At 37.6% G+C, this 26199-nt stretch overlaps 1 protein-coding gene across 2 annotated transcripts in view; it reads right to left on the bottom strand.

The window, feature by feature from the left end:
- CD320 (CD320 molecule) overlaps positions 1-25681 on the bottom strand; it is a 92836-nt gene extending 67155 nt beyond the window's left edge. For both annotated transcript variants that reach the window (XM_053703004.1, XM_053703003.1), the window contains exons 1-3: positions 25556-25681; positions 10135-10254; positions 4525-4644 (exon numbers count right to left, since the gene is read on the bottom strand). In XM_053703004.1, the coding sequence (XP_053558979.1) occupies positions 4525-4644; positions 10135-10254; positions 25556-25637 (322 nt within the window). In that variant the 5' untranslated portion in view covers positions 25638-25681. The remainder of the gene's footprint in view (positions 1-4524; positions 4645-10134; positions 10255-25555) is intronic.
- Positions 25682-26199: the final 518 nt, after the last annotated feature.

A 26199-nucleotide genomic window follows, 5' to 3' on the forward strand; every position in this document is an offset into this window, starting at 1 on the left:
TATGGAATGCATGGGTTCAAATGTAACCCCTTGAAGAACATTGAGAACTAAATTCAAACTCCATGGCGGAGCAATAGGTTTAAATACAGGCTTGATTCTGATTAAAGCCTGACAAAAAGACTGAACGTCTGGGACATCCGCCAGACACTTGTGTAGTAGAATTGACAAAGCAGAAATTTGTCCCTTCAAGGAACTAGCTGATAATCCCTTCTCCAATCCTTCTTGGAGAAAAGACAAAATCCTAGGAATCCTAACCCTACTCCATGAGTAGCCCTTGGATTCGCACCAATAAAGATATTTACGCCATATCTTATGGTAAATCTTTCTAGTGACAGGCTTGCGAGCCTGAATCAAAGTATCAATGACGACTCAGAGAATCCCCGCTTAGATAAGATCAAGCGTTCAATCTCTAGGCAATCAGCTGCAGAGAATTTAGATTTGGATGTTGGAACGGACCTTGAATGAGAAGGGCCTGTCTCAACGGAAGTTTCCACGGTGGCAGAGAGGACATGTCCACTAGATCCGCATACCAAGTCCTGCGTGGCCATGCAGGCGCTATTAGGATTACCAAAGCTCTCTCCTGTTTGATTCTTGCAATCACACGAGGCAGGAGAGGAAATGGTGGAAACACATAAGCCAGGTTGAACGACCAAGGTACTGCTAGAGTATCTATCAGTACAGCTTGGGGATCCCTTGACCTGGACCCGTAACAAGGAAGTTTGGCATTCTGACGAGATGCCATTAGATCCAATTCCGGTGTGCCCCATTGACGAATCAATGATGCAAACACCTCCGGATGGAGTTCCCACTCCCCCGGATGAAAAGTCTGACGACTTAGAAAATCCGCTTCCCAGTTCTCTACTCCTGGGATATAGATTGCTGATAGATGACAAGAGTGAGCCTCCGCCCATCAGATTATCTTTGAAACCTCTATCATCGCTAGAGAACTCTTTGTTCCCCCCTGATGATTGATATATGCTACAGTTGTGATATTGCCCGACTGGAATCTTATGAATTTGGCCAAAGCCAACTGAGGCCACGCCTGAAGCGCGTTGAATATTGCTCTCAGTTCCAGAATATTGATTGGTAGTAGAGACTACTCCTGAGTCCAAATAGCCTGAGCCTTCAGAGAATTCCAGACTGCACCCCAGCCCAAGAGGCTGGCATCCGTTGTCACGATTACCCATGCTGGCCTGCGGAAGCACATTTCCTGGGACAGATGATCCTGTGACAACCACCAAAGAAGAGAGTGTCTGGTCTCCTGATCCAGACTTATCTGAGGAGATAAATTCGCATAATCCCCATTCCACTGTCTGAGCATGCACAGCTGCAGTGGTCTGAGATGAAAGCGAGCAAACGGAACGATGTCCATTGCCGCTACCATTAATCCAATGACCTCCATACACTGAGCCACTGATGGCAGAGGAATGGACTGAAGTGCACGGCAAGTATTTAGAATCTTTGACTTTGACCTCCGTCAGAAATATTTTCATGTCTACCGAATCTATCAGGGTTCCCAAGAATGGAACTCTTGTTAGCGAAACTAGCGAACTCTTTTCTACATTCCCTTTCCAGCCGTGAGTTCTTAGAAACGCCAACACGATGTCCGTGTGAGATCTGGTCAGATAAGTTGACACCTGGATCAGAATATCGTCCAGATAGGGCGCTACTGCTATGCCCCACGGCCTGAGAACCGCCAGAAGGGACCCTAGCACCTTTGTGAAGATTCTGGGAGCTGTGGCCAACCCGAAAGGAAGGGCCACAAACTGATAATGTTCGTCCAGAAAGGCGAACCTTAGAAACTGATGATTATCTTTGTGCATAGGAATGTGAAGATACGCATCATTCAGGTCCACGGTGGTCATATATTGATCCATAGGATCTTTGAAAGCACAACTGTCCTCAATAGGTATAGTTGTACGCTTAGCTAGGGTAGAAATAGCTCCCTCCACCTTAGGGACCGTTTGCCAAGAATCCCGAATGTGTCAGATATGGGAAACATTTTCTTAAAATTAGGAGGGGGAGAGAACGGAATGCCTGGTCTATCCCATTCCTTAGTAACAATGTCCGAAATTCTTTTAGGGACTGGAAAAACATCAGTGTAAGTAGGTACCTCTAAATATTTATCCATTTTACACAATTTCTCTGGTGGTATCACAATAGGGTCACAATCATCCAGAGTCGCTAAAACCTCCCGGAGTAACAGGCGGAGGTGTTCAAGCTTAAATTTAAAGGACATCACGTCCGAATCTGTCTGAGGTAACACTCTGAAAGCTCTCCCTCAGACAGCAATTCCCCGACCCCCAAATCAGAACACTGTGAGGGTACATCGGAAATGGCCAATAAAGCATCAGAGGGCTCAGTATTTACCTTAATACCTGACCTACTGCGCTTACCCTGTAAACCTGGCAGTTTAGATAATACCTCTGTAAGGGTAGTAGACATAACTGCAGCCATATCTTACACAGTAAAAGAATTAGACGCACTAGAAGTACTTGGCGTCGCTTGAGTGGGCATTAAAGGTTGTGACACTTGGGGAGAATTGGATGGCATAACCTGATTTTCTTCAGACTGAGAATCATCCTTAGACATACTTTTATCACCTAAAATATGCTCTTTGCAGTGTAAGGCCCTTTCAGTACAAGAGGGACACAATGTAAGTGGGGGTTCCACAATGGCTTCTAAACACAGAGCATTGACTTTCCTCAATGTCAGACATGTTGAACAGGCTAGTAATAACCACAAAAAGTCGTGAAAACACTTTATTTATTGAAAAAAACACCAATTTTGAAAAACAATACTGCTCCTTTAAGAGTAAAAAAAGAGCACAATGTTTCCAAATCTGCTTCAGAATGCTATTAAGCTTACAAATATCCTTCTTATATTGTAGCCTAATATTGCACCACAAGTAAGGGACAAATTAACCCTCTATAAGAAAAAGCGTTATACCTAAAACGTTATGAAAACAACTTAAAGAACCCCCTGCACCTCGCCACAGCTCTTCTGTGGCGCCTACCTGCCTTCAGGGGTCTAACAAGGGTCTCACTACGACTCCGGTAACCTCTCAGTTTGGGCCCAACCGAAGCTGAAGTTTGCTGCCTTCTTGTGAAAATCAACTGCGCATCTGAGGTGCGAAAATTAAGCCCCGCCCATCATATGCGATGTACTGTCAGCCTAAAAAACCACAAGGAAGCGGTATAGAAACTAGCCATGTGGATTTAAGCATCCGAAATGTACAATAAAGCCATGTGAACCCCCAGCACAATGCCCAACACCAGTGATTATTAACCGTTTGCGCAAATAAAAACATTATGCTGCCCCAGTGTCTAACCATGCTGCCATCATTTTCTTACTGCATTTAGCCCATAATAATTCATACACAGGTCTCCAGTAATACCCCTTCTTATGTCTATAGGTTTACTGCTTACCCCTTCCCTCTTGGGAACTATGACAGCCTGTTCTGAAATATCACAGTCTCTTCAGAAGTAAATGACTGAACATACCTCAATGCTTGTAGCATGAAAACGTTCCCCACACTGAAGCTTCTCTAATACTCCTCAGCCATTCTGTGGGAACTCATATGGATCTTAGTGACATCTGCTAAGATCATCAACCTCCAGACAGAAATATTCTTCCATATGCTGCCTGAGGAAAAATAGTACTCACCGGTACCATTTAAAATAAAAAAAGTCTTGAATGAAGAAAATAAAAACTATCATTTTAACACCTCTTTCACTTTACCTCTTCCTATTACTAGTATAGGCAAAGAGAATGACTGGGGGTGGAGAGAAGAGAGGAGTTATATATACAGCTCTGCTGTGGTGCTCTTTGCCACTTCCTGTTAGCAGGAGGATAATATCCCACAAGTAAGGATGAATCCGTGGACTCATTGTATCTAGTAGAAGAAATGTGGTTAAACCAAGAGGGTTAAAACTGCAGGGATAATTAAATATTGGGATTAGTAGAAGACGTGAATTTGGACAAAAAAAAAAAAGAAAATCACCAATTTTGCTGTATTCTTCGCATTCAATCTCAAACCAAAAAATGGGAAGTCACATTAATGAGTAAATGAAGGATCAATAATGGTGCAGCAAAAAATGAGTTCCGTCACTCATGCGGCTAAAACTGTAACTCTAAAACCCGGGAAAGGGTACAAAAGTTCAGATTTACACTATTCAGTTGGGAAAGCTTTACTTTTGTTGTTGGCCAATCCTGACCCAATAAAAAATAATCTACATTTAAAAACATATATAAACTTTTGTGCTGCTGGTGGTTTGTAGCAGCAATACTAGCTTATATTTTAACTTTATTTGCTGTTCAGCTGCTACTTCGCTGCCCTGAAGATGATCCCCAAAGGAGATAAGGGGTTAACACATTTCTGTTAAACAAATAATGCTGTCAATATATAGCGAACAGAATGACCACAGAAACTAATCTTGGTCAAAACCAAAGGGTTTTTTTTCAGCTAAAAAGAATATTTTGCCTGTGCACTTGTCTTTTTAGTAATTGTTATTATATACATACCACATATCAATGGATCTTCATCAGAGCTGTCGGTGCAGTCAGAATACCCATCACACCTCCAGGCTATAGACACACACCGTCCATCTGAACATCTAAATCCAGCACATGGTACTACTTCTGCTGCAGAGAAAAATGTACATCCCATTGGAAAATACTGTTTCATTTTTGTTACTTCTAATCCTATATATAAAATATCCACAAAAATATTTGTGATGTCGTACACTGTTCCTAGATGTTTTTTTCCCATTATAGATCTAGACCCTTGCTATATTTGATGCCACTATTTGGCAGCCAAAAGTTAACATAAAAAAATAGTTACATTTTTTTGCAAACTTTGGTTTCTCACTGCAATTAGTTTACACACAACAATTGCAGTCATAAGACAAATGGTTGTGAAAGCTTCTCTGTGATCCCCTTTGTTCAAAAATAGAATACAAGCAGGGCTTTGCCATTTGTTTTTGGTAATTAGAAGGCTGGTAATTATAACTGCGCTGCACACCCGGCAGTGAAGGAATTTGTCAGTTAGCTTGTAAGGTTAATATTTGCTGTAGTGTAGGGATTACCCTCCATCCACACTGGTCACCACACCATGGCCTAGATTTGGAGTTTTGTCGGTAAGGACCCGCGTAGCTAACGCTGGCTTTTTTCTGGCCGCACCATAAAAATAACTCTGGTATTGAGAGTCCACATAAAGGCTGCGTTAGGCTCCAAAAAAGGAGCATAGAGCATTTTTAACGCAGCTTCAACTCTCAATACCAGAGTTGCTTACGCAAGGGGCCAGCCTCAAAAACGTGATCGTGCACGATTCCCCCATAGAAAACAATGGGGCTGTTTGAGCTGAAAAAAAACCTAACACCTGCAAAAAAGCAGCGTTCAGCTCTTAACGCAGCCCCATTGTTTGCTATGCGGAAACACCTCCTAAGTCTGCACCTAACACCCTAACATGTACCCCGAGTCTAAACACCCCTAACCTTACACTTATTAACCCCTAATCTGCTGTCCCCGCTATCGCTGACACCTGCATTTTATTTTTAACCCCTAATATGCCGCTCCGTAAACCGCCGCTACTTACATTATCCTTATGTACCCCTAATCTGCTGCCCCTAACACCGCCAACCCCTATATTATATTTATTAACCCCTAATCTGCCCCCCACAACGTCGCCTCCACCTGCCTACACTTATTAACCCCTAATCTGCCGACCGGACCACTATTATTATAAAGTTATTAACCCCTAATCCGCCTCACTAACCCTATAATAAATAGTATTAACCCCTAATCTGCCCTCCCTAACATCGCCGACACCTAACTTCAAACATTAACCCCTAATCTGCCGACTGGAGCTCACCGCTATTCTAATAAATGTATTAACCCCTAAAGCTAAGTCTAACCCTAACACTAACACCCCCCTAAGTTAAATATAATTTTATTCTAACTAAATAAATTATTCCTATTTAAAGCAAAATACTTACCTGTAAAATAAATCCTAATATAGCTACAATATAAATTATAATTACATTGTAGCTATTTTAGGATTAATATTTATTTTACAGGCAACTTTGTAATTATTTTAACCAGGTACAATAGCTATTAAATAGTTAAGAACCATTTAATAGCTAAAATAGTTAAAATAATTACAAAATTACCTGTAAAATAAATCCTAACCTAAGTTACAATTAAACCTAACACTATACTATCATTAAATTAATTAAATAAAATACCTACAATTAAACCTAACACTACACTATCAATACATTAATTAAATACAATACCTAAAAATAAATCCAATTAAATAAACTTGCTAAAGTACAAAAAATAAAAAAGAACTAAGTTACAAAAAATAAAAAAATATTTACAAACATAAGAAAAATATTACAACAATTTTAAACTAATTACACCTACTCTAAGCCCCCTAATAAAATAACAAAGCCCCCCAAAATAAAAAAATGCCCTACCCTATTCTAAATTACTAAAGTTCAAAGCTCTTTTACCTTACCAGCCCTGAACAGGGCCCTTTGCGGGGCATGCCCCAAGAAGTTCAACTCTTTTGCCTGTAAAAAAAAAACATACAATACCCCCCCCAACATTACAACCCACCACCCACATACCCCTAATCTAACCAAAACCCCCCTTAAATAAACCTAACACTAAGCCCCTGAAGATCTTCCTACCTTGTCTTCACCCTGCCAGGTTCACCGATCGGTCCAGAAGAGCTCCTCCGATGTCCTGATCCAAGCCCAAGCGGGGGGCTGAAGAGGTCCATGATCCGGCTGAAGTCTTCATCCAAGCGGGATCTTCTATGGTCATCCATCCGGAGCGGAGCGGCAGGATCCTGAAGACCTCCGACGCGGAACATCCATCCTGGCCGACGACTGAACGACGAATGACGGTTCCTTTAAATGACGTCATCCAAGATGGCGTCCCTCGAATTCCGATTGGCTGATAGGATTCTATCAGCCAATCGGAATTAAGGTAGGAATATTCTGATTGGCTGATGGAATCAGCCAATCAGAATCAAGTTCAATCCGATTGGCCGTTCAGTCGTCGGCCAGGATGGATGTTCCGCGTCGGAGGTCTTCAGGATCCTGCCGCTCCGCTCCGGATTGATGACCATAGAAGATCCCGCTTGGATGAAGACTTCAATCGAATGTTAGACCTCTTCTGCCCCGCTTGGATGAAGACTTCAGCCGGATCATGGACCTCTTCAGCTCCCGCTTGGATGATGACTTCAGCAGGATCATGGACCTCTTCAGCCGCCAGCTTGGGCTTGGATCAGGACATCGGAGGAGCTCTTCTGGACCGATCGGTGAACCTGGCAGGGTGAAGACAAGGTAGGAAGATCTTCAGGGGCTTAGTGTTAGGTTTATTTAAGGGGGGTTTGGGATAGATTAGGGGTATGTGGGTGGTGGGTTGTATGTTTTTTTTTACAGGCAAAAGAGCTGAACTTCTTGGGGCATGCCCCGCAAAGGGCCCTGTTCAGGGCTGGTAAGTTAAAAGAGCTTTGAACTTTAGTAATTTAGAATAGGGTAGGGCATTTTTTTATTTTGGGGGGCTTTGTTATTTTATTAGGGGGCTTAGAGTAGGTGTAATTAGTTTAAAATTCTTGTAATATTTTTCTTATGTTTGTAAATATTTTTTTAATTTTTTGTACTTTAGTTTATTTCATTGTAGTTATTTGTAGGCATTGTATTTAATTTATTTATAGATAGTGTAGTGTTAGGTTTAATTGTAGATACTTATAGGTATTTTATTTAATTAATTTATTGATAGTGTAGTGGTAGGTTTAATTATAACTTAGGTTAGGATTTATTTTACAGGTAAATTTGTAATTATTTTAACTATTTTAGCTATTAAATAGTTCTTAACTATTAAATAGCTATTGTACCTGGTTAAAATAAATACAAAGTTACCTGTAAAATAAATATAAATCCTAAAATAGCTACAATGTAATTATAATTTATATTGTAGCTATATTAGGATTTATTTTACAGGTAAGTATTTAGCTTTAAATAGGAATAATTAATTTAATAAGAGTTAATTCATTTTGTTAGATTAAAATTATATTTAATTTAGGGGGGTGTTAGTGTTAGGGTTAGACTTAGCTTTAGGGGTTAATACATTTATTAGAATAGCGGTGAGCTCCGGTCGGCAGATTAGGGGTTAATAATTGAAGTTAGGTGTCGGCGATGTTAGGGAGGGCAGATTAGAGGTTAATACTATTTATTATAGGGTTAGTGAGGCGGATTAGGGGTTAATAACTATTATAGTAGCGGTGCGGTCCGCTCGGCAGATTAGGGGTTAATAAGTGTAGGCAGGTGGAGGCGACGTTGAGGGGGGCAGATTAGGGGTTAATAAATATAATATAGGGGTCGGCGGTGTTAGGGGCAGCAGATTAGGGGTACATAAGTATAACGTAGGTGGCGGTCGGCAGATTAGGGGTTAAAAAAAAATTAATCGAGTGGCGGCGATGTGGGGGGACCTCGGTTTAGGGGTACATAGGTAGTTTATGGGTGTTAGTGTACTTTAGAGCACAGTAGTTAAGAGCTTTATGAACCGGCGTTAGCCCAGAAAGCTCTTAACTACTGACTTTTTTCCTGCGGCTGGAGTTTTGTCGTTAGATTTCTAACGCTCACTTCAGACACGACTCTAAATACCGGAGTTAGAAAAATCCCATTGAAAAGATAGGATACGCAATTGACGTAAGGGGATCTGCGGTATAGAAAAGTCGCGGCTGAAAAGTGAGCGTTAGACCCTATTTTGAGTGACTCCAAATACCGGAGGTAGCCTAAAACCAGCGTTAGGAGCCTCTAACGCTGGTTTTCACGGCTAACGCCAAACTCCAAATCTAGGCCCATGTTAGGTAATGCAAAGTCTGCCAGTATGCAGTTGAGCGTTTTTTGTTTGTTTGTTTTTTTTAATATTAATGTATTTATTATTTTTACTTTACATTGTTTATTTTATGTTTCAGATAGAGCATTTGATTCTAAGCAATCTTCCAATTTACTTCTACCGTCAAATTTGTTTCATTCTTTTGATATCCTTTTAAAGTAGCAACAATGCACTACTGGGAGCTAGCTGAGCACAACAGGTGAGCCAATGACAAGAGGAATGTATGTGTAGCCACCAATCACTAGATAGCTCCCAGTAGATTCTTTTTGAATAAAGGATACCAAGAGAACAAAGCAAATTAAATAATAGGAGTACAATGGAAAGTTGTTTAAAACTGTATGCTAAGTCTGAATCATTACAGCCACCTATCATAATTCACCTCTTGAGGCAAAATAATTATGTGATTGGTGAATACCTCCACAACCCCTTCTGACTAGAGACGTAGAAAGAACGAATAGTCTATACATCACAGCCGTTTGTTTGATTGGCGGCTGCAATCACAAGGTTGACACACCTACCTTCGGATTGGCTAGCGTTCCTATAAAAAGAGCACGTACAAGGGCGATCGGTGCCTTTGACAAAGCAGTAGGCGAAATGCGCGTCAGGCATTCGCACTGCATCTGTATAACCCTTAACAGAGTTAACGATATGAACTCTAACCATATCTATATTCAATATAATTAGTAATGGATCTTATGTTCCCACAGGTATATAGGAGAAGCTAGTGGTAACCTATTAGCATATGGTGTGCTTTTCTTAAAACACACGGTTTTAATTCCTGTTTGTTTTGGCATATAGTTAGGATGGTTCTATGGCACCCACTATATATATATATATATATATATATATATATATATATATATATATATATATATATATATATATATATATATATATATATATATATATATATATATATATATATATATATATATATATATATATATATATATATACATACACACACACACACACACACACACACGTATACACATATACACTCAAATACTCATACTGGCTATACCTTGTTAATTTGTTATCCGAATCATGACATGTGAGACTTACTAGAGTTAATTCAATTTTTGTACTCGATTGAACAAACATATTTGACCTTTTGACATATATAGAAACAGGCAGAAATTTAGAGGTTTAAATGTTATAACATTAACAATTTTAGTGTAGACTGTCCCTTTAAAAGTCTAATTACTGTATTAAACTCACAACATGCCGCTTCGTCCTCTCCATTTGGACAGTCACGATCACCATCACATTTCCAAATCCCTGGGATGCACTCTCCATCTGCACATTGATACTGGTAAGAGAGACAAGAGTCTGATGACCCTAAAAAAAAGAAGAAAGAAAGAAAAAGAAGACCTATATTTGGCATTGAAACTTTGAGGTTAGCATAAGAGAATTAAATGTAAAAATAAAAAAAACTCCCAAAATGATAATCCTATGGTAGAGCATTCTTAAAATTTGGTTAAAATATTCTCCCTTTTACACTAGAGCATGCGGTTTTAAGAGACTTACCAATTGTCTTCTATTAACAAATTTTGCACATTCTTTTTATATACAGTACTCACTTTCTGAGACACCAGCTTGTACTTAGCATGTGCACAGGTTCACAGGGTATACGTATACTAATCTGTAATTGGCTGATGGCTAATATAGGGGGCTGGCAAATGGAGGGGGTAATTAATTTTCCAAAAAAAAAAAAAATTGTTTATTTGAAATTCACAGTGAGTGTTATTGAATTGTCTTTGTAATATACATGTGTTAATTATGCAATTCTACTGTATTTAGTGACAGTACATTACTGGTAAAGTGAGTCACACGTTTGAATGAGAGAGTTTAGCAAAAGCTTAGCAGATACAACTGTTTCTCTCCTGTTTTTTAGGGGGGTTTAACAGCCCATTTAAGTTCTGATATATATTCTAATCTAGTTAGATGCTAGTAAGTTAGATGGTTTGCTAATAATCTGAGAGTTCACAAGTGTCTAACTAGATGCAGGAAATTAGGGCATTTGGTTTAAATATGTTTGTGTTAAAGTTTGTTTAAAAATCATTTTTTTTTCTTTAGCAAAGATATTATCCCTAGTGAGTATATTTTTCACTGCAAAAAAATGTGAAGTTTGTAAGCATCTTCAAGTTTATATAAATGAATTGCTACCACCATTTATTCACCCTTTCCTTATTTTATGTACCTAACCATTTTGCAAGTGTAAGGGCTCCCCCCCACCCAGAAAAAAGAAAATAATTATATCTGCAAATGTATTTTTGAAATGACACAAGTCTGATTTAAGGGACAGTCAACACCAGAATTTTTGTTGTTTAAAAAAAAGATAGATAATCCCTTTATTACCCATTCCCCAGTTTTGCACAACCAACACTGTTATATTAATACACTTTTTACTTCTGTGACTAACTTGTATCTAAGCATCTTCTGACCGCCACTAATCACATGACTTTTAGTTATTATCTATTGAATGCATTTTAGCCAATTAGTGCAGTGTCTGCCACTAGCCACGGGCGTGATCACAATACTATCTATATGGCCTACATGAGCTTGCTCTCCCCTGCTGTGAAAAGTAAATAAAATAGAGGCGGCCTTCAAGGGCTTAGAAATTATCATATGTGCCTTCCTAGGTTTGCTTTCAACTAGAATACCAAGAGAACAAAGCAAAATTGTTAATAAAAGTAAATTGGAAAGTTGTTTAAAATTACATGCCCTATTTGAAAAAATTTAAGTTTTTTTTGGACTTGACTGTCCCTTTAACTGATCTAAAGGATAGAAATCAGCAACAAAAAAGGAGCATGAGCAAATCAAACGCCTCCTAAGCACAGATTCTTGTCTCACTATATATGTATTCCACACTAAACAATACCTTTGACCGACTCCAAACAGCAGCTGAAAGGTTTTGAAACAGTAAATTTCTGCATATGAGGAAAAGGTCAATGTTTTATTTTATTTATACACAAGAGTTTCAAGGGGACCTTGTCACTCAAATAACTCACTTGAGGGAACACTCCCCCTTTTCTCCATGCAAAATAACTATCACACTTTTAGAAGAATTGTTAAAAGGGATATTGTTGTCAGTATACATTTTTAAGAGTTTAAAGGGCCATTATAGTGTTAAATGACATGCTCTAATCATTTTAACTCTAGCTACCTGCAAAGTGTTAATTGCTTGCTTAAAGGGACATTAAAGACTTTGAGATGGTAATATAAAATGATAAATCATATCAATAAAAAAACTCTGCAATATACTTTCATTATTTATTTTGTCCCCTTTTCCTGTAATTCCATTAGATTTTGATTTTCAGTTCCTGTTAGAAATGGAAGTGCAGAACATATTATATTCCACTCAGCCATTGGCTGCACACTCTAGTGACCTATTTATAACTGTCTCTAATTGGCCACAGCAGAGAAGGTAACCTAAGTTACAGCATGGCAGCTCCCATTGTTTTTTAGGCACTAAACCTTGAAACTTATTTTGTCAATATTTAAATAAGTAATGAAACTTTAATAAAATACATCTACATGTTATTTTTAGATTATTTTTTTCTTTGAATGCATCATTCTATCTAGCATTTATTTAGTGTTTAATGTCCCTTTAAAGTTCTGCTCGGGACCTGCATAGCACTGCTGGTCCCAAAGCAGAAACTGTCTCTGATCCAGTCATAGCCGGGCTGAGTGCTGTGCGGGTCGCATTAAGGATTTTAACTTTGTGATTAACCACTTTGCAGGGATTAAACAAATAGTATTACAGTATCACTAGAGTTAGACATTATTGCATGCACACTGAGCATACACAGGAGAAGGTGAATGCATGTGTCATATCACGGTATATGAAGCGGGACATACTGTTTGCACAATAAAAGTTACCACTGAAGCAATGATTTTAAAAAAAAATGCTTCTATAAAAATGTTAAGTATATTGCAAAACAGATCTAAACAAATTCAAAAGAAATATTTGTAAAACTACATTGCAAAAATAGATCTAAACAAATTTGAAACACACTACTGTGCATTCTAGCTTTGCCTTCAACATTCCACAAATTAAAAAAAAAAGTGTACATATATTTTTAGACTTCTAGTCCCTAGTTATCATGCAAAAAAAAGTCTGTTTTACTGCTGGGACAGGTATTGCAAGCTTTGAAGCAGAGTTTGTCACCTGCTACAGCCTCACACCAGTTTAAATTATTTGTTCAAACCAGTTAAAGTGTAGCAACAAGCACTCTTCCATCCTTCCTTCTCTTCTTGCGAATGGGTTGAGGGGGGAGAAACACTGCTGCATAGGTTAAGGCATGCAAGAGGGTTAATCAGTGCTGCAAAGGTGTTATGAAGCAGTGATTTCCCCATTTAGGAGACCATGTGTTAAATTAATAGGGTGATAGTTTGCCTTAAAGGGACATGAAACCCAAAATGTTACTTTCATGATAGACTATATTATCTATTTTGCTTGATCCTTTCGGTATTCTTTGTTGAAGAAATAGCAATGCATATGGGTGAGCCGATAACACTAGGCATACATGTGCACCCACCAATCAGCAGCTACTGAGCCTATTTAGATATACTTTCAACAAACAATATCCAGAGAATGAAGAAAATTAGTTAATAGTTGTAAATTTGAAAGTTGTTTAAAACTGCATGCTCTTTATGAATCATGAAAGAAAAAAATTGGGTTTCTTGTCAAAAAAAAAAAAAAAAAAAAAAAAAAGAGAGAATACAGAAATAATACAGAAAATTTTGCAAGCTTTGTGGCAGTATGAAGCTGCCAGGTGGAATTATCAATTTGTCTTTGTTCTCTTGCTATCTTTATTTAAAAAGCAGTAATGTAAAGCTTAGGAGCCGGACCATTTTTAGTTCTGAACCTGGGTTATCCTTGCTTATTAGTGGCTAAATGTAGCCACCAAGAAGCAAGCACTATCTAGGGTGCTGAACCTAAAATGGGCCAGCTTCTAAGCTTTACATTTCTGCATTTTAAATAAATATAGCAAGAGACCGAAAAAAAATAATAGGAGTAAATGAGAAAGTTGCTTAAATTGCCTGCTCTATCGGAATCAAAGAAAAAAAAAACTGGGTTTAGTTCCCCTTTAAAAGGGACAGTAAAGTCATAATTAGACAGACATTCATGATTTAGACAGAGTATACAATTTTAAACAACTTTCCAATTTACTATTATTTAATTTGCTTCCTTCACTTGTTATACTTTGCGAAAAGGTTTATCTAGGAAAGCTCAGTAGCAGCAAATAACCTAGGTTCTAGCTGCAATATATATATATATATATATATATATATATATATATATATATATATATATATATATATATATATATATATATATATATATATATATATATATATATATAAATATAATAAACTGAAACTCCATCAGGCCACATACTGTGATGTGCATGTGAGCCGATGCCTGATCAGGTATGTTTTGGTTGAGTTAGGATGATGGAATTTCTGGCCGTTTAGCAAAGTGCTACAGGTCACACAGCTGCCACATTTGTAGCAGCCACTCTTGGTCTTGGCTAGCCACGTCTTTTCACTGTGCCATGGATCCGTTTTCTTTAGTAGTGTCTTCAGACTGCGTCCCCTCTTGTACACCACTCTAGGGGGTGGCATGTCGCTGAAACGTAAATAACGATCTTCCCTAATCAGATGCCAATTTCTCCTAAAAGCATCTCCAACTTTCTTAGTCACTGGAGAGTAGTTAGTGATGAAATTGTCAAATCATTCCTCTCCTTGCTTTCCTTCTGTTTCCTCTGTATTAGAGCTGTTTGATCAAGATGTGTCACTTCGCTCAATATATCATTAATCATGTTCAGGCCACGGTGGGTCCTAGAGACAGTATGCATCATGATTAGAGTGTGTTCCCACTATCTAAACTGTTGTGAGGTATCTCCACAGTTTTAGTATACGTGTAATTATTATGGTTTCTCTTTATGGACTTAGATTGCTTCTGCTCTTCTCTAATATTTTCTCAATGGGCTTTTGCCCTTATTGTGTGATATTATAGGCTTTTGCCTTTATGGTGTTACGGTATACATGGGTTTTTATTGGCTCTTGACGTATTTGTAGCCATGATGTAACACTTTGAATCTTGCTCTCATGTATCCGTGTATTTGATTGGCTGTTTGGCCTGGCAGGTTTGAATTTATGCTTTCTACTGTTGAGATATATAGATATAGATATATATATATATATATATATATATATATATATATATATATATATATATATACACATACACACATTATATAACATAATTTATGTAAGAACTTACCTGATAAATTCATTTCTTTCATATTAGCAAGAGTCCATGAGCTAGTGACGTATGGGATATACATTCCTACCAGGAGGGGCAAAATTTCCCAAACCTCAAAATGCCTATAAATACACCCCTCACCACACCCACAAATCAGTTTAACGAATAGCCAACAAGTGGGGTGATAAGAAAGGAGTGAAAGCAGCAAAATAAGGAATTGGAATAATTGTGCTTTATACCAAAAAAAAAAAAAATCATAACCACCACAAAAAAGGGTGGGCCTCATGGACTCTTGCTAATATGAAAGAAATGAATTTATCAGGTAAGTTCTTACATAAATTATGTTTTCTTTCATGTAATTAGCAAGAGTCCATGAGCTAGTGACGTATGTGATAATAAATACCCAAGATGTGGAACTTCCACACAAGAGTCACTAGAGAGGGAGGGATAAAATAAAGACAGCCAATTCCGCTGAAAAATAATCCACAACCCAAAACAAAAGTTTTAATCTTAATAATGAAAAAAACTGAAATTATAAGCAGAAGAATCAAACTGAAACAGCTGCCTGAAGTACTTTTCTACCAAAAAACTGCTTCAAAAGAAGAGAAAACATCAAAATGGTAGAATTTAGTAAAAGTATGCAAAGAAGACGAAGTTGCTGCTTTGCAAATCTGATCAACAGAAGCTTCATTCCTAAACGCCCAGGAAGTAGAAACTGACCTATTAGAATGAGCCGTAATCCTTTGAGGCGGGGATTTACCCGACTCTACATAAGCATGATGAATCAAAGACTTTAACCAAGACGCCAAAGAAATGGCGGAGGCCTTCTGACCTTTCCTGGAACCAGAAAAGATAACAAATAGACTAGAAGTCTTTCTAAAATCTTTAGTAGCTTCAACATAATATTTTAAAGCTCTTACTACATCCAAAGAATGTAAAGATCTCTCCAGAGAATTCTTAGGATTAGGACACAATGAAGGAACAACAATTTCTCTACTAATGTTGTTAGAATTCACAACCTTAGGTAAAAATTTAAATGAAGTCCGCAACACCGCCTTATCCTGATGAAATATCAGAAAAGGAGATTCACAAGAAAGAGCAGATAACTCAGAAACTCTTCTAGCAGAAGAGATGGCCAAAAGGAACAGAACTTTCCAAGAAAGTAATTTAATATCCAGAGAATGCATAGGTTCAAACGGAGGAGCTTGTAAAGCCCTCAGAACCATTGACTTAATGACAGGTTTGATACGAACCAAAGCCTGTACAAAACAATGAATATCAGGAAGATTAACAATCTTTCTGTGAAAAAGAACAGAAAGAGCAGAGATTTGTCCTTTCAAGGAACTTGCAGACAAACCTTTATCCAAACCATCCTGAAGAAACTGTAAAATTCCAGGAATTCGAAAAGAATGCCAGGAGAATTTATGAGAAGAACACCAAGAAATGTAAGTCTTCCAGACTCGATAATAAATCTTCCTAGACACAGATTTACGAGCCTGTAACATAGTATTAATTACTGAGTCAGAGAAACCTCTATGACTAAGAATCAAGCTTTCAATTTCCATACCTTCAAATTTAATGATTTGAGATCCTGATGGAAAAAAGGGCCTTGAGAAAGAAGGTCTGGTCTTAACGGAAGTGTCCAAGGTTGGCAACTAGCCATCCGAATGAGATCCGCATACCAAAACCTGTGAGGCCATGCTGGAGCTACCAGCAGTACAAACGAACGTTCCATTAGAAATTTGGAAATCACCTTTGGAAAAAGAACTAGAGGCGGAAATATATAGGCAGGTTGATAATTCCAAGGAAGCGACAACGCGTCCACAGCTTCCGCCTGAGGATCCCTGGATCTGGACAGATACCTGGGAAGTTTCTTGTTTAGATGAGAGGCCATCAGATCTATTTCTGGAAGTCCCCAGATTTGAACAATCTGAAGAAATACCTCTGGGTGAAGAGACCATTCGCCCGGATGTAACATCTGGCGACTGAGATAATCCGCTTCCCAATTGTATACACCTTGGATGTGAACCGCAGAGATTAGACAGGAGCTGGATTCCGCCCATACAAGTATCCGAGATACTTCTTTCATAGCCTGAGGACTGTGAGTCCCACCTTGATGATTGACATATGCCACGGTTGTGACATTGTCTGTCTGAAAACAAATAAACGATTCTCTCTTCAGAAGAGGCCAGAACTGAAGAGCTCTGAAAAATGTTGATTGGTAATCTCGCCTCCTGAGATTCCCAAACCCCCTGCGCTGTCAGAGATCCCCATACAGCTCCCCAACCTGACAGACTCGCATCTGTTGAGATCACAGTCCAGGTTGGACGAACAAAAGAAGCCCCTTGAACTAAACGATGGTGATCTATCCACCACGTCAGAGAGTGTCGTACATTGGGATTTAAGGATATTAATTGTGATATCTTTGTATAATCCCTGCACCACTGGTTCAGCATACAAAGCTGAAGAGGTCTCATGTGAAAACGAGCAAAGGGGATTGCGTCCAATGCAGCAGTCATGAGACCTAGACCACCTCCACGGGAGGCAAAGTTTGTAAAACTGAATTGTGGGTGTGGTGAGGGGTGTATTTATAGGCATTTTGAGGTTTGGGAAACTTTGCCCCTCCTGGTAGGAATGTATATCCCATACGTCACTAGCTCATGGACTCTTGCTAATTACATGAAAGAAATATATATATATATATATATATATATATATATATATATATATATATATATATATATATATATATATATATATATATATATATATATATATATATATATATATATATACATACATACACACATAAACACACACACAGACTGATTAATATTTGATTAATAGAAGTAAACTTGAAAAGTTCTTTAAAATTGTATGTTCTACCAAAATCATGACAGAAAAATTTGGGCTTTCATGTTCCTTTAAAATAAATCAGAAGTGATGAATTAACTGTAATGCATCACTTTTAGTAAACCAAACTTAATTTGTAGTTATTAAAATGAATTGCAGATCAATACAATCATGGGTTGAACTGCCTCAGACATGATGTGTTGCTGAAAAGGCATCTCTACCTGCTTTTTGCCAAGAAAGGTACTAAAGAACTAGTGCACACAGATATAGCCATTCATCTCATCACCTTGCCATACACTGGCTGTTTTACTTATCCTACTCATTCCAAAAATCAGCAGGCATCTCTTTGCTAGTAGTACCATTACATTAGACTTATAATCTTCCTTTTTTTAGCTAAAATTTTAGCCAATATTAAACCAACATTGGCTAATATTAAACATGTTCAATTTGTATAGCACAATATATCATTAAATACATATTTGTTAAATTGTACAATTAAATTGTGCTTTGGAAAGCATAAAATGATGTAATATTAGAAAATATTACACTGCCCCCACCTGGCTACTTCATAATGCCACAAGGCAAGTATAATATATATATATATATATATATATATATATATATATATATATATATATATATATATATATATATATATATATATATATATATATATATATATATATATATATATATATATATATATATATATATATATATATATGTAATTGATATGAAAGGCACCTTCTATCACATAATAAAAGGTTATAAATAGTTTTTAAAAAAAATAACCTTGGTGCAGGGGTCTATAATTATTTTCAACTCATATAGAAACTTACACATATTAAAGTATGCCAAAAATAAAAAAAAATATTTATTGCATTAATGCATGAATCGTCCAAATTCTTCAGCCTATCTTTAAAAAAAAAAAAAAAACCTTGATTGGGCTCCCCCAACCAAATAAGAAATAGCAAGGACATCTGTGTATATATATATATATATATATATATATATATCTTAACCCCTTAAGGACCAAGGACGTGCTATTTACGTCCTCAAAAAAACAACAGTTAAGGACCAAGGACGTACATAACACGCCCTCAGTGAAACTGAGCGCTGGAAGTGATCGTGATCGCTTCCAGCTGCTCTCAGGGTATTGCAGCGATGCCTCAATATTGAGGCATTGTGCAATACCCTTTAGACAGCTACCAATGCAGAGAGGGCAACTCTGTGGCCCTCTCTGCATCAGCGAGTGATGGTGCCGATCGTTGGTGGCGCAAGAGGGCTTGGAGGGAGGTGGGACAGCTACTCCACATTGTTCACGGCAGGGGGAAGGAGAGAGGGGGATCCTAAGTGGGATCCGTGTTTGTAAAGGGATGTGGGAGGGGGGGCAGCTACACTATGCAAAAAAGTGTTTTTATTTTTACAAACAACAATAATTTATAACAAACTAGGTACTGGCAGATAGCTGCAGGTACCTAAGATGGCGGCAAATAGGTAGAGGGGGAGGGTTAGACAGCTGTTTGGGGGGGGGGCTCAGGGACGTTGGGTGGTAAGGGGGGATCCTATACTGCTACTACTAAGATGGCGGTGACAATTGTGAGGTGGGGGAGGGAAGAGAGCTGTTTGAGAGGGGTCAAGGAGTGGGATGTCAGGTGGGAGGCTGATCTCTACACTAAATCTAAAATTAACCCTACAAGCTACCTAATTAACCCCTTCACTGCTGGGTATAATACAAGTGTGGTGTGTAGCTGCATTTAATGACCTTCTAATTAACAAAAAGCAATGCCAAAGCCATATAAGTCTGCTATTTCTGAACAAAGGGGATCTCAGAGAAGCATTTACAACTATTTGTGCCATAATTGCACAAGCTATTTGTAAATAATTTCAGTGAGAAACCTAAAGTTTGTGAAAAAGTTAACTTTTTTTTTTATTATTTGATCACATTTGGTGGTGAAATGGTGGCATGAAATATACCAAAATGGGCATAGATCAATACTTTAGGTTGTTTACTTTAAAAAAAACATTATATATATATATATATATATATATATATATATATATATATATATATATATATATATATATTTATTTATTTATTTATAAGACTGGCTGATATGTCTGCAGCTTTTTAATTTGTACATGTGTGCCAATTTTTTATTTAATTTTCGAAATAAAGGAAACTTTTTTGTAAGCAGTTATCGATTGCTAAAATATATATATATATATATATATATATATATATATATATATATATATATATATATATATATATATATATATATATATATCAATCAAAAGATACCAGCACTCTCCAAGTTAAGGATAATGCTGGGGTGCACTCAGATGTATCTGTAGAAATAATCCAAAGGAGGCACTCGCCGTGATACAATCTAGTGTTTAATAAAGAGTGAACGTTTTCGGGGTATAATCCCCGTCCTCAGACTCCTGAAAAAAAAAATCATACACACACACGTCAAGGGATATTCAGGGATTTCTGACAGATATCAATGTTACAATGTAACTTTCGCTAATCTTGGAAAAAAAATAGTTAGAAAATTGCAAAGTGCTACTTGTACTTGTTGCCCTATAAACGTGCAAAAAAAGCAAACAACATGTAAACATTGGGTATTTCTAAACTCAGGACAAAATTTAGAAACTATTTAGAATGGGTGTTTTTTGGTGGTTGTAGATGTGTAAATTTTGGGGGTCAAAGTTAGAAAAAGCGTGGGGTTTTTTCAATTTTTTCAGCATATGTTATTCTTTTTATAGTAAATTATATGATATGATGAAATTAATGGTATCTTTAGAAAGTCCATTTAATGGCGAGAAAAACGGTATATAATATGTGTGGGTACAGTAAATGAATAAGAAGAAAATTACAGCTAAACAAAAACACTGCAGAAATGTAAAAATAGCCCTGGTCCTTAACGGTAAGAAAATTGAAAAATTGTCTGCTCACTAAGGGGTTAAGAAACATCAGCCAAAAGGTGCAAAAACACCCAGAGGCAGAATTTATTTTCACTTTCTGCGATGAGATTTTTTTAGTGAAAAATTTTCTGCAGGCTATTTTTAAATAAAATTCAATTTTAAATAAGGCAGTTACATTAAAGCACCAGTTCAATTGCAATGTGTTGGTTAACTAAAGAATAAAACCATTTTTAACGATTGATAATATAGTGCAGTAGTTGAAAATCGCATTGCAAATTAGCTGCAGACAAACTAAATTGAATAATTGAATTGAATAAATTTGTTTCCTTTTCTCTTGGTCTAACATAGAAATATAATAATAAAAAGAGGCAATGCTCATAAGAACGTCTTCCATTTAGAACAAACAACTTTGCAGACTGGGAAAGGATAGGGGTTTGAAAAAAGCCAGTTAATAATCAATGCACTGCTGCTTTACAGTGCTACTGCATATTTGTCTGTTAACTTCAAACAGCACTTTTCTCTTAATGCACTGGAACACTTAACCCCTTAAGGACCAAGGCCATTTTTCAATTTCTTTCCCTGAAGGACCAGGGCTATTTTTAAATTTCTGCGGTGTTTGTGTTTAGCTGTAATTTTCCTCTTACTCATTTACTGTACCCATACATATTATATACCGTTTTTCTCGCCATTAAATGGACTTTCTAAAGATACCATTTTTTTCATCATATCTTATCATTTACTTTAAAAAAATGATAAAATATTAGGAAAAAATGGAAAAAAAACACACTTTTTCTAACTTTGACCCCCACAATCTGTTACACATCTACAATCACCAAAAAACACCCATGCTAAATAGTTTCTAAATTTTGTCCTGAGTTTAGAAATACCCAATGTTTACATGTTCTTTGCTTTTTTTGCAACTTATAGGGCCATAAATACAAGTAGCACTTTGCTATTTCCAAACCACTTTTTTTCAAAATTAGCGCTAGTTACATTGGAACACTGATATCTTTCAGGAATCCCTGATTAACCCTTGACATGTACATATTTTTTTTTAGAAGACATCCCAAAGTATTGATCTAGGCCCATTTTGGTATATTTCATGCCACCATTTCACCACCAAATGCAATCAAATAAAAAAAATGTTCACTTTTTCCCAAATATTTTCACAAACTTTAGGTTTCTCACTGAAATTATTTACAAACAACTTGTGCAATTATGGCATAAATGGTTGTAAATGCTTCTCTGGGATCCCCTTTGTTCAGAAATAGCAGACATATATGACTTTGGTGTTGCTTTTTGGTAATTAGAAGGCCGCTAAATGCCACTGCGCATCACACGTGTATTATGCCCAGCAGCGAAGGGGTTAATTAGGGAGCATGTAGGGAGCGTCTAGGGTTAATTTTAGCTTTAGTGTAGTGTAGTAGACAACCCCAAGTATTGATCTAGGCCCATCTTGGTATATTTCATGCTACCATTTCACCGCTAAATGCGATCAAATAAAAAAAAACGTAAAATTTTTCACAATTTTAGGTTTCTCAATGAAATTATTTACAAACAACTTTTCAAAGTATGGCATAAATGATTGTAAATGCTTCTCTGGGATCCCCTTTGTTCAGAAATAGCAGACATATATGGCTTTGGTGTTGCTTTTTGGTAATTATAAGGCCGCTAAATGCTGCTGCGCATCACATGTGTATTATGGCTAGCAGTTAAGGGGTTAATTAGGGAGCTTGTAGGGTTAATTTTAGCTTTAGTGTAGAGATCAGCCTCCCACCTGACACATCAGACCCCCTGATCCCTCCCAAACAGCTCCCTTCCCTCCCCCACCCCACAATTGTCCCCGCCATCTTAAGTACTGGCAGAAAGTCTGCCAGTACTAAAATAAAAGGTATATTTAAAATTTTAAAAAAAAATTGTATTGCATATTTAAATATGCAGCTGTGTAGGACCCCCCCTTAGCCCCCAACCTCCCTGATCCCCCCCAAACAGCTCTCTAACCCTTCACCTCTACCTTACTGGGAGCCATCTTGGTTACTGGCAGCTGTCTGCCAGTACCCTGTTTTCAAATACAAATGTGTTTTTTTTAAAAAAATTTATTTTTTCTGTAGTGTAGCTTCCCCCCCCCCCCCACAGACCAATTACCCACCCGCTCCCAGATCCCTTAGATTTACTTTTGTTGGGGATTTTATCCCCCCTTACTGCCACTCATATAGCATGTATTTGCTGTAGTGTAGCGGTTCCCACCCGCTCCCTCCCCGTGCACGCGCCCGCCCCCGCAACACCCCCTGTGCACGCGCGCGCTCCCGTGCGCGCTCCCGACTATCCCGCCCCCCTCTCTCTTCAGTTTTTCATCGATGGCCGCCCACCCGCCTCCCACGGTCAGCTCCCACCCACCAACGATTGCGGCCATCGATGCCGGTGCAGAGAGGGCCACAGAGTGGCTCTCTCTGCATCGGATGGGGGAAAAAGGTTATTGCAGGATGCCTCGATATCGAGGCATCACTGCAATAACCGTAAAGCGGCTGGAAGCGATCAGGATCGCTTCCAGCCGCTTTAATCCCCAAAGTCGTACAGGGTACGTCGCTGGTCTTTAAAGACCAGGTTGTGTGCGACGTACCCTGTACGACTCGTGTCGTTAAGGGGTTAAACAGTGCAGCCAAAATACAGCTCTGTTTGAAGAGTAGAGCTGGAAAGTTAAAGTACTAAGTCTAACAGTTCCTGCATGTGTCCTGTTCTTTCTGCAGACATGCTGCATTTTCTGCGATGACATCTCAGATCACTGTATGTTCTGCCTTGGGGCAAAACATAAAACATTCATAAATTCACCAAACAAACTCTAATGTATTATTATAAAGCCAATTTCTTGGTTGGTCCAAAACTGAGGTCAATTAGTGTGTAATCTGTAGTTTTTATAGCACATATGGGCAGTATAGGAGAGTGTTAATCTAACCTGTGATTTTACGTGAACACAAAACATTCAGGCACTCCGGCAGTAGCATTAAAGTGAAGGTCAATTTAGAAGAATCGGTGCCCAGTTTTTAATAATACTATTAAAAACAAGGGAACTTTAATTCATCAAAATTGACATTCCCACTTGTTTTCTTAAAAAATGTACCTTTTAATCCTGACAGCCGCTCCAGCGATTCCCCCGGCCATCGGAAGCCTCTTCATACGTCAGAAATTACGGATCGTCATCCTCCAATCTGAGGAAGCCGGATTCGTCATTTTGGACCTGTGAAGAGGGCTTGCGACGGGCGGAGGAAGAGCTGCAGCGGCTGTCAGGATTAAAAGGTAGGTTTTTGAAGAAAACAAGTGAAATGTCAATTTTGATTAATTAAAGTGCCCTTGTTTTTAATAGTATTATTAAAAACCAGGCACAAATTCATCAAAATTTACCTTCACTTTAACTTGTATGGTGGAAAAGGCTCAAAGTTGTAGCTTTCCACATAGGGCAGAAACCGAAATCACTGTTTAATACAGTCTATCACAATGTATACATAAAATAAGTAAACACAGATTACCTAAATCATATATAGGAGTATATATATATATATATATATATATATATATATATATATATATATATATATATATATATATAGAGAGAGAGAGAGAGAGAGAGATAGGAGTATATATATATATATATATATATATATATATATATATATATATATATATATATATACACATACATACACACACACACATACATAGATTGAAATTTACACTAGTCTCCCACTGTGTAAGAAATTGCAGCAGACAAGTAACATTTACCCTCTGGGCTAATAGCTTTTAACACCTGACTAGTAAAATATATAGATTTTATAAGCAGACGTATATATACAAAACTTTTCTGAACTCGATAAGTCTGTATAGAAATCTTAAATTAAAAAAAATCTAGGACACAGAGGTGACCAATACTTGGTAGTGAATGGTTAAAATGTACTAAACTATTTTTCTAGCTTGTTTATGCTTTTTTACAGTGTAATAAAAATATGCTTTCAAGACAGATTGTTAAATCTTAATGCAGGAATTTTATCACATGATTACAAGCTAAGCTGCTTATTACAGCCCCAATTAAGTCGGTTTTATATATATTTTTTACTTGATATAAAAGAACATTTTATCATGGTAATAAAACAAATTTGCTTAATCAAAGTGTCTTTACTGCAGTAACAACTCTGTCAATACAAATATCCCAGAGTATGGAAAAAAACAATGCCATTCCCCACATTATGCAGAACTCTCGAATTCAGATTTTGCTGCACCACATTTTATTAGCGTTAGTGTCACATTTACTTATTTTGTAACCACTTTTCTTTATGTCCCATGTACTCCCTATTACTAACTCTTCCTCGTGTCACCTTTATGTTCATATAACACTGACTGCTTAGCTTACAGGGGCGTTGCTGTGACTGACTGCAGCTCTGGCCAATCACTTATCTACATTTGACCCAAAAGTTATCCATCTGTCATGTTCCCACCAATGATAATGTATGGGGCGCGGCGTAGCTCCTCATGGCCCACATCAATGAATGAGTGTCAGACAGCTGCAACCCGGAGGTCATTACTACTTACCGAATACGCTTGGCTTTGCTGCTAGTAAAAAGCCCAGAAGAAGAAGCAGCGGAACGTTAACCGAACACCTGATACTCAACATACCGACACTGTTCACTGCCAGAATACTGAGCTTGGGGGGCGGACGCGCCGTTCGCGTTACGTTTGTGGGCGGGGCCCACAGGCAATGGGTCTGTACTTGAGCTTGGCCTTGAGGAGCAAGGAAAAGATTGCGCATGCGCCAGATACACATGGGTTTATTATCGCATTATTTATTACTGCTACTTGTAAAATATTTGTATGTGAAACGACAGCCTCGCAATGAAAAGCTACGATTCCCATGCTGTTATGAGTATGGTCCTATAATAATTGCAACTAAGACAACTTTAGAATGGTGACAAATGTGTGCTAACCTGAGATCTGGAAACACGTTATTTTTAAAGTCTGTGAAGGATGTACAATAGTTTATTTTTTTACTGACCACCTTAATTTGGTACAACTATTGTCAAAAACGCATTACTTTTTTACTTTATAGATGCTCACTTACCAATACAAATATGACAGTATCAGGAACCCATGAGAGGTCAGAGCACATCTTTTTACACCCCCATCCAGATGTTTGCATCCAGATACTTTAAAGGGACACTAGTAAACCTATTTTTTCT

This window comes from Bombina bombina, chromosome 2, assembly GCF_027579735.1.
Source record: "Bombina bombina isolate aBomBom1 chromosome 2, aBomBom1.pri, whole genome shotgun sequence".
Taxonomy (NCBI): Eukaryota; Metazoa; Chordata; class Amphibia; order Anura; family Bombinatoridae; genus Bombina; species Bombina bombina.